Source organism: Physcomitrium patens, chromosome 18 (assembly GCF_059467195.1).
Source record: "Physcomitrium patens ecotype Gransden chromosome 18, ASM5946719v1, whole genome shotgun sequence".
NCBI classification, from domain to species: Eukaryota; Viridiplantae; Streptophyta; class Bryopsida; order Funariales; family Funariaceae; genus Physcomitrium; species Physcomitrium patens.
In genome coordinates this window covers 8,480,811-8,490,440 of record NC_143427.1, presented here as the reverse complement: position 1 = coordinate 8,490,440, position 9,630 = coordinate 8,480,811, and the positions used below count along the sequence as shown (strand labels likewise).

At 41.7% G+C, this 9,630-nt stretch overlaps 2 protein-coding genes across 12 annotated transcripts; one reads left to right on the top strand and one right to left on the bottom strand.

The window, feature by feature from the left end:
- Window positions 1-295: 295 nt before the first annotated feature.
- LOC112295349 (putative prolyl 4-hydroxylase 9) lies at window positions 296-4,449 on the top strand. 8 transcript variants are annotated; one of them, XM_090244138.1, is made up of 10 exons: window positions 296-385; window positions 682-951; window positions 1,720-2,080; window positions 2,289-2,432; window positions 2,580-2,737; window positions 2,892-2,994; window positions 3,140-3,235; window positions 3,488-3,553; window positions 3,666-3,785; window positions 4,020-4,449. In XM_090244138.1, the coding sequence occupies exons 3-10, from the start codon at window positions 1,895-1,897 to the stop codon at window positions 4,101-4,103; spliced, it is 957 nt and encodes a 318-aa protein (XP_090100264.1). In that variant the 5' UTR covers window positions 296-385; window positions 682-951; window positions 1,720-1,894; the 3' UTR covers window positions 4,104-4,449. The 8 variants fall into 8 exon arrangements, with proteins under 8 accessions (XP_090100264.1, XP_090100267.1, XP_090100266.1 ...); XM_090244141.1 differs by having other exon boundaries at window positions 333-495; window positions 811-951; XM_090244140.1 differs by having other exon boundaries at window positions 346-455.
- Window positions 4,450-4,830: 381 nt separating this feature from the next.
- Window positions 4,831-8,317, bottom strand: SOK4 (Protein SOSEKI 4). 4 transcript variants are annotated; one of them, XM_090244124.1, is made up of 6 exons: window positions 8,106-8,214; window positions 7,403-7,823; window positions 6,773-6,961; window positions 6,442-6,511; window positions 5,980-6,095; window positions 4,831-5,790 (listed from the first exon to the last, which is right to left on the bottom strand). In XM_090244124.1, the coding sequence occupies exons 2-6, from the start codon at window positions 7,578-7,580 to the stop codon at window positions 4,973-4,975; spliced, it is 1,371 nt and encodes a 456-aa protein (XP_090100250.1). In that variant the 5' UTR covers window positions 7,581-7,823; window positions 8,106-8,214; the 3' UTR covers window positions 4,831-4,972. The 4 variants fall into 4 exon arrangements, with proteins under 4 accessions (XP_090100250.1, XP_090100251.1, XP_024402568.1 ...); XM_090244125.1 differs by having other exon boundaries at window positions 7,443-7,794; XM_024546800.3 differs by lacking the exon at window positions 7,403-7,823 and having other exon boundaries at window positions 6,773-6,958.
- Window positions 8,318-9,630: the final 1,313 nt, after the last annotated feature.

Sequence of the window (9,630 nt, the reverse complement as noted above, 5' to 3'; positions counted from 1 at the left end):
TGTTAACACAAAAATAATGACTTTCTTAAATCCCAACTATAAAAAAAACAAAAAATAAATAAAGAAACAACAGTTGAGTTGAAGTGGAAGAAGATGGAGACGACCAAGTATGCTCTATAAACACACTCTGATCAAAGAAGGTACAAAAAGTTGCTCTAGAATGGTTCCAAATGGTGGCCGCTGCATCAAAGAAAGCTGAACTTCTCACCTTAAATAAACACCAAAAAATCTAGACTTTTTCTTACTAAAAAAAAAAAAACCAACTCTCCCCCTCCAACATTGCACGCATCAAACGCTGTTTTTGCAGCAACAAATCAACAGAGAAAGAGGGAGTATCACATGCTGCAATGCAAGGAAGCATGTGATATCACATGTAACACCGAAGGTATAAATTAGGGTTACCTCCTGAAGTTCAAGAGATATGACGAAGGATTTGACTGTGTTTAGTTTTCGAGGTATTGTGATGTTGTTCATGAAATTCACGGCGCTTTGCAAGTGAGCTTTTGCACTCTTAGCCGTTTGTTTGATGAGAAGAATCTGTGTCTGCTGTGAGCGTATCTACTACGTGTGGATTTGATGCTTGCGTTACACTGTGGTGGTATTAAACGAACAAAGTCAACAAATGCAGATTCTCCGACTGTTGTTGTGTTGTTAATTCTCTGACTTATCTGGATTGAACAGCTCCAATTTTGACCAGGCGAAGTGCACTTTGACATCTTGTTGAATGTCCTCTTCTAGAGCATTGAACGGCCCTTCTGTGAACATTTTAAACTATTCAACGGATGCCATTGACAGTCGTGGTTTTTGAAGTTCGAATCCAGAGCCCTCGCCATCAAATCGTTGCAGTAATCCTTGGTGATTTAGCAAGCTCGGGATCACTTCATGGATTTGGGGTCCTTCCTCTGCAGAGGCTGTTAGTACACACACACTGCATCAACTCCTACTGGTCTGGTGCGGTTTTAATGCTCCACGTTTGACTGTGTGTTTTTGCAGCCTTTGCTGAGATGGTCTTATGTCTGTGAGGAAGTGTTTGCGGCTATGGAGGTTGAGGTGAAGCTCGTGATCGGGTCGATTTGGCAGTGTGTGGGAGGTTTTGGTTTTGAGTTGTGGGTGAGAAGATCTTGTTTTCGTCGGCAAGGTCAGAAAGTTCGCTTTAGGTCTAATACCTAGCATTGTGCTCTTTTGCTAGTCTGTAGTTCCATGTTAGTGCTTGGTTTCGTCTCACATTCTCACATTCTCACATGTCCGTCAGTGGATTGGCTGTTAAGACTACTACTTGGATTAGGCTCTATGTAGGGCTTTGTTGTGGCGGAGCAGGGGAAACAGAGTACTGGGGTTAAGGACCATTGATTCAAACAGGTGTCAAACTTTCCAAGAAGTTCTGTCATTGACAGACTAAGAATTTTTTTTATTTTTTTAATTTTTTTTTGCGGGTTAGATTAGAGCTGTTACGACCTGGTTCCAATTTTCTTGTCTCGCGCAGTCGAAGGAATTTGTTAGGCACTTTTCGGAATGTGAAGTTGAGCATATCGTTGATTCCATCTCAATGCAATCAGCTCGCTGGTTTTGCCTGTCGCTTGGGATTTGTTCGAGATGTTTATCAGTTTTCCGTGTTTTTTTTTGTGAGGTTAAATGTGTCCTTGACTTGTGCCCGACAGCTTTTCATATGTCGACCCCGTGAATGCATCAGCTAATTTGTGGGTTGCATTGTGGTTCCAGGAAGCTTTTGAGGTTGGAAATAGTATGAAAGAGTCCCAGACAATTGGTGTATTGAGTGGAAGAGGGTTGTGAAGTTTGGGCGCTCGACTGAAATGACCTGCGTGGATGTTAGAAAATAAGCCAATTGGTGTTATGTAGAGATTCGTCACAACGCCCTCATTCCTCCAACCCTTAAATGCCTTGCCCTATTTGTGTACTCTCGTGTGCGGGAATGACGCTGTCCTTATACAATATGAAGTCATCGAAAAACAAAGGAAGAAAATGGAATCCTTTTACATACAAGCTCAGTTTGCCACAGGTGCTATTGTGGTGCACAATCTGCCTCTTAGCAGGCTATGCCGCCTCCAATTTCTTCCCCCAGGTAACAGACTCCATCTCTTGTGATTTTATGTACCCACATCTATTTCGGTTTTTTCAATGAGTATCCAAAACCTCATGAGCTAAAGGTTAAGGATACTAGATCTCAAGGCCCGCCTTTGGACAGAATGGGATGCTGACGTTTTTAAGCTTATTAATCAACGTCAAGAGCTGCTTGTATGTAATGTAATGGCTGTGTAATGTGCTTCCAGAAAATAGAAGAGGAAGCAATATATCAGCCGTATCGGAAATCGGCTCAGCAAGAAGGGGAATTTCCATTTGGTGAATTCAGTGAAAAAGTGGTGTTAGATCATGGTAGCACTGGGGACAACTTCATCGCTGACATTCCTTTCCAGGTATGTTCATGTTGAATTTGCTTCCTTGGTTGGTGACTTTGTTTCTGTAATGTTCACAATCTCTGAAGGCTTCGCCAGAATGCCCAAGTGTACAGGAACAGGTGATGGTAAACCAAGCAAGACTTTGATGAGGTTTGTAATATGCAGGTGTTGAGCTGGAAGCCTCGTGCGCTCTTGTATCCGAGATTTGCTAGCAAGGAGCAATGCGAGGCCATCATGAAGCTTGCAAGGACTCGTCTTGCTCCTTCTGCTCTGGCTTTGAGGAAAGGGGAGAGTGAAGACTCAACGAAAGACATCCGAACTAGGTGGGTAGCAGTTGCGGTGTTTTGTGGAGTTTGTGCAACTTTCTGTAAGATCGATTGGTTCGACTGTCTACTGAAGATCTCATGACATCTACTCGGAGAGATGCTTGCTTTCAGAATTTAGGTTCTCGTTACTGTGGTTGTGATTTGAAGGCAGTTCCGGGACTTTCTTGAGAGCCGACGAAGACACGACGCGGAGTTTGGAGCAAGTTGAAGAGAAGATGGCGAAAGCAACCATGATACCTCGCGAGAATGGAGAGGTCAGTTTGAATGAACACAAAATTATGTTAACTAGTCAAATAATTGTAAAAAAGTGCTTAACGACGGATACTCTCTTTTCTTCACGAATGTCTGATGGATTAGGTTCACTCCTCATTTCTCTGCATCACTGTGTGGCTTCTACAGGCTTTCAATGTGTTGAAGTACAATGTGGGACAAAAATACGACTGCCATTATGATGTTTTTGACCCAGCTGAGTATGGACCTCAACCAAGCCAACGGGTATCTTTTCTTTCTGAGGTTCATTTCGTAATGTTTCTTCTGTATACAATACATGCCTCTTGACTTCTCTATAATTAACAATTCTGACAGCCAAACTGCATATTTCTTCTTTATCTTTTAATAAAAAAATCTAGAAAATCAAGTGATTGTAAATCGTCAGGTTTTATGCTTATAAAGCCGTGTTTCACTTTGAACCTCAATCCAGTTCAGTGACTCCACTCCTTATTGATGCAACTGTTCATTCTCTTGCAGATGGCCTCCTTTCTCTTATATCTATCGGATGTGGAAGAGGGTGGAGAGACCATGTTTCCCTTCGAAGTAAGTTCAATCAAATTCTCTTATCAGAGCATTTGTGATAAGTTTATTACACCCTTAAGTTGCCAAATGTAGGTAATTTTGGATCAATATTAAAACACGTGGTTATGGACAGAATTTTCAAAACATGAACATAGGCTTTGACTACAAGAAGTGCATTGGAATGAAAGTCAAGCCCCGCCAAGGTGATGCATTGCTTTTCTACTCAATGCATCCTAACGGCACATTTGATAAGGTAAGTGAAGATTTTTTCCTTGTAGAATTTTCTTCTCTCCTCTGTGAGGTTTTCGAGCAACGTTTTGCTTATTTATTTTTGGGCTGTATTGTGAAAAAACTTAGACAGCTCGATCAATTGGTGTCGATGCCTCTTTCGATTGTTTAGAATAAATTCCAGCTAAAATTTTCCCGTAGTTATGCTTGCAAATCATCATGACAGATTCTCACTTGATTGCAACTTTCTCCGCAACAGAGCGCTCTGCATGGAAGCTGCCCTGTAATCAAAGGCGAGAAATGGGTTGCCACAAAGTGGATTCGCAACACTGACAAATTTTGATCACCACCATGCGAACGTTTTTACGTCCAAAATTAGGACATAGGAATCTGTCAATCAAATTAAAGGACATATCTTTTATATCATTTAAAAATTCTGAAACTGAGAACTCATATGAACACCAGTTGAAACATTCGGGTCAACCGGATTATCGACATTTTACAGTGATCGTATGTGCCCAACATCAGAAGACTTTGCACTCAAACATTGGCGAGCTTTCCGATTTGAAATGTTTGCTCTTGGGGAATATTCATCTGCCGAGTTGATGGTAATATGATGGCAATATGATGGCATATCTATCGAAAGACCCCGCCCTTTATCTTTTAATTTTCAGCCCCAATTTATTTCAGTGATTCTTTGTGTACCCTCTTGCTTTTAAGTACAGAATTGAATTTAATCACTAGGCACTTCACTTATAATGCATGCTTGCATTGATTTTGTTCGGAAGCAGAAGAATCTGCAATATACTCAAGTTAAACGAAGTGAAGAAAGAGATGATGCAACGCTAGTCAAAAACTTCATTCCTACGTTAAGATACTTTATCATGTCAAAAATGAATAAGTCAAGCTAATTTTGTTTAATATGATATTACACAAAACAGAAGATAATATTAATATTCTTCAAAAACAATTATTACACTGTTGTGTGTACGTTGCTTGGACCTATTAAAACATAGTGTGCGAGTAAATTACAGTATTGAAATAAACAGTGAAGTGAAAGAGAAGCTATGTAAAGCTTGAGAAAGTGCCGCCAGTTCATTAATTGTGGAACACACATGAGAATGAGCAGACGATTCCTCAGGTCAGCAGCTGTCATGTAAGAACGCCACTTGAGAAGGAGGATACTTCAGAATTCAAATACCTAGGAATATTTCATTTTTTGATACTCTGATCCTGTTTTAAGGGACTGTGGTAAAGAAGCCTATTAACTTCATCTTTTGTTTTGCTTCTGAAGAGCATCTTGGTTTTGGATTGCGTTGAATCAACAACATCAACTTCTGTACACACCCGCGGCTTAAAACTTCCCAATCTAGTTGCCTTTCTCAGTATGTACAAGAACAAATCTTCGGGGGCAGCTGAATACGACCCACCTGATTTTGACAATTTAGAGACATGGGTTTCAGCTTGCACACTGGGCTGCTCGTCGTCCGAGCTTTCACTGTTATTAGACTCTCTGAATATGGTGATTTTATCGATTTCCTTCTTCCAGGTTCTTCTCCTCGCGGGTGCTCTTGGAGTCGTGGGCCCTTCGTTCTCTTCAACAACGTGTTTAGTTAAACCAATCGTCATTAATGAATCCTCGCGACCTGTTCTATTCCCTTGCGGCGAGAACTCCCAGTAAGCAGGTCGTGAGCTGGGATGGCACTGCTTCGGTGTTACCGAAGCCTTTCCCCTTTTGGTTGCGCCACTGTTTGACTTACACCTTGCAGGATAGTCCTTTCTCTCGATTACATCTTCATACGAGTAGTGTGTGTCACTGCTAGAGACATCGCTGTGTTCATTGTTACGAACTGCAGCCGCACTTCTGCTGTGGGAAAGACTATTCATGAGCTGCTTGTTGAGCTCCATGGTACGGTTGGAGGTTACACTACCAGTGTCACTGATGAGAACTAAGCCTTTTTTTACAACCATGGAAACGTCGCCCTCCGCTTCAAGGTTCTCCGACCTTCTAGGGGGTCTAAGATATTTGACTGGAAAAAAAAGGAATGATTCGTGAAATTTAGTTTAAAAAATAAAAACATGCACAACGAGTGTAACAGTGAGTTTCTGTAATTGAACATTGATGTAACTCATCGCTGGTATGTAGCAAGTAAGAATCAATTCTGGACTACTGTAGACTAATAAACCAGCAACAAAGATAATAATGATTCTTTAAGCACCTTGCGACGCATCGAAGCGTTTCGTAGCTTTGAGAGCATATTCTCCACTTTCGCTGAGAGGAAGAATGAAGTTATCGTCAAATAAGTCGCACCAGATGAAGGTGTCTTTATAATTCCTGAATCAGAAAGGGTGATCTATAAGAGAGTGGGAGATTGTGTGCAGTGTCTAGATATTTAATCTCTTTTCCAAACAAAGAACAAGGCCATTAACGCCCTTTGGCGTCACTACTATGATCCCTCTCTTCACAACTGGTTGTCTGGATGCAGCAATATCATTCACATTGCAGATGCCAGAGAGGGAACACTTATAGAAAAAGTATATATAAGCATCGATTCAGAGTAAAGAGACGATTCAAATTCTACCCCTAGAATTACAACGGCCGCCATTAGCGACACCATTACAGAAACATTATCAAAGACTATCAAGCAGATGGGAGCCGGTTGAGAGAGTGATGTGGTTACCTTTTATATGACCAAGAAAATGAGTCTGGCATTCCCCTTCCCCGCAAGGCGATCAAACGAGTTTTCACATCTAGAATACAACGAAGCGTTGGTTTTGGGGCTCATAACAAGTAAATCACAATCCTCTCTACTTGATTGGATGTACAGGAAAAACAACCCTTACTAAGAAGTTCAGCGTAAGCACCCAGTTCACAAGAATTCGCAGTTCCCAATACGAATTCGTGAACCCTAAAACTTGCTGCATTCAAGATGTAGAAGAAACCCAAAAAGCATTCTCAAAAACACAGCGTGGAATGGATTGTGATCCAAATTGGTGGAATCCGAGGTATACCTCTCAATGTGGGACCTGGTTGATGAACGGGATATTGGACATTGATCATATGGGGATGCTCAAGCTGGCCACCGCAGCTGAGCACGTACAGAACTTCAGCCATACGGAAGGACGAGTGGCGTGGGGTCTCCATCCCAAAGGAGCGTCTCTCGGTCCTCAGACTAGGCATCCTCGGCTGTGGTGTTCCTTCTGACTCAACTTGCGTTAGAACCATAGCAGTCTATTAAATATTAAACTCTCCTACGAGGAGAAACACTCGGACTTCTAAAGAAACAGTTTCAAAGCTAGTGTGGAGAATTCTGTTAACTGATACCAGTTGATACACATTGTCGAAATATTGACATGCCAAGGCATCACTAACTGAGAAAACAAAAAAAATTGTACAATCAGGGGTTGTTTACCAAGCATATCCAACTGACTACAAAAAAACGCCCATCACCACCCTAGCAAGGATTTTAAAACTTGAGGCATTGCTTGTCAACAGAATCCACAGCTTCCAGCAACCTAATTGAGCGCTGACCCCGTGAACTAGTAAACAAGTAATTTGGTAAACCTCTTCACCCTAGAGATTGCAGAGACTGTAAGAAAAGAATATAAATAATCGTGCTATGGCAACGCATCTGTTCAAACCTGCATCAATGAGGAAAACCAGCAGCAACAGCACAGGTACCTCAAAACACCCCCAGCGTGATGACCTACTTGCACGAACCACCACACTACATCCAAATGACTTCGTTGTGCCAAAATTCCCAAGAGAACCAATTACACGAAATGCCTGGAAATTCGCCTTGTCTAAAGAAACAGACATCCCCCTGCCGAAAGACGTGACAACCCCTCGGTACTACCCATTGGGCCAGCCACCGCGTGCGCAATACCACACCCAAATTGACACAACATTAACTCCACCAATCCGACACACAAAATCACTCCCCAAACCTTGCCTAAACTTCCCAAAACCTCCCAAATCTAACGAAAGTTAAGACAAGCTCGCAGTCTCCCCCAATCACCCTCCTTCCGCACATCTGAAATCCAGCGAGAATTGCCTCAAATTCTGACAAAAAACACACGAATCCTATGAACGCATGACAATTCTCGAGTGATGAAGGGGAACTACAGCTGAATTACAGCAGCTACAATCAAGCAATCCTAACGACAATCTACCCAGACAAACACCACTACTGCAAATAAGCAAAATCCAGGAGAAGCATGAGAATCTGCACACTATTACAAAAGCAGAAATGCCACACCCGAGTGTCCATGATTCCTAACAGCAACACATTACAAAAGTAAGCGCAGCAGAGTGACTGAAATCAAATGGATTCCACGCACCAACCTGTTTTCTCTCTCTCAACCTTCTGTCACCCAAAATCACCACCCCATCTTCATCTCTGTGATCGAACACTGTTGGAATTGCATCGGAGATAGTCAATAACAACACTTCGAATCCACGCCTTCCTCCCTCTCTCATAAATATATGAATATATAAATAAATGCGCCTTCACTGTCTGTCTGTCCTTGACCAGCTCGTCAAAACTTCAAATTCCCGAGTAATCCGTGGCTCCCTCTCTGCCCATTCGTGGGCGGCATTACTGCACTATCATCGTCATCGTCAAACTCATTCCCTCGAGCTCCACTTCCGCCATCGCTCCTTCGTCCCCTTCGTTGAACTCTTCAACGGCCTCGCCCCCTCGCTCTTCCACAAGTGCCCCAAACTGATGGGTGGATGAATTGGTATGGATAAATGCAATATCGTCCGCGTTCTCATTCATCGTCTCGGTGGAAACTCGCTGGTATTCCAGAAGAAGTATCATCGATCGTGAGACGTGGGAGATGTTCAGAGGATTTGTGGTACAATGGATGAATGTAGGGATGAACTCGTTTATGGATGGATTAAAGAAAAATGGATGGAGATGGAAAAGCTAAATCCCTTGATAAAAAGAGATTTGGGCCGTGTTTAATTGCCCGAACGTTGACAAGATAACACCCAATCCATGGATTCTGTATTCTAATATTAGAACTTTAAAACAAAAAAATTGGAGTGGCTCATGACTTTGGATGACTTGGAGGAATGAGGTGGAAAGGTATCATCCAATGGGAAGTTGCACATGTGACTTTTGCACAGTGACTCATTGTGTTGGTAAAATGGCTTGTATTGGGCGTTGCATGATGTGTTTGTTGTTTAATTATACAAAGCTTAATATTCCCACTCTCTACACCAACAATAACAATGCAAGGGGGGATGCAATCCTATTTGTTTTAATGTTCTCATTCATGAGCACAACTATTGAACACACATTTTTTTTTTTTTTTTTTTTTTTTTTTATTGAACACACATTTTTTTTTTTTTTTTTTTTTTTTTTTTTACTTTGATGCATTCTTCATGAAAGTTTTCCTTCTCTTCACACATTTACTTTTAAAAAAGGTATGAGATGAGGCTTGAAGGCAAAATAACATAAAAAAACTTGGGCAAGTTGGGGTTTGGTTAAGGGGTCTACATGGTGAGAGTGTGAAGGGGCCTTTTTGGAGACAAGTCTACTCCCAAAGACATGCAAGTCTTGAAGGGGTCATGCTTTCCATCTTGTACGAAGTACAAGTTCAAGACCTCCCCCCCCCACTCGAGTTTCCTACAAACTGTCTCCACCACAAATGGATGAATGAGAGTCACTACCATCCCATACCCACAGATATGTCGATGATAAAATGACCACCTCAGCAACACCTAACAACGAACCGGGAACGGGAAATGGATGAATGAAATATTATTTTCATGTGGGGTAATGCTTTTTTAGGGACCACGTTCGTGGCCTTTATCTCTACTTTTGATTTTGGATGAAAGTGTGGATGAATATTTTTTGGAT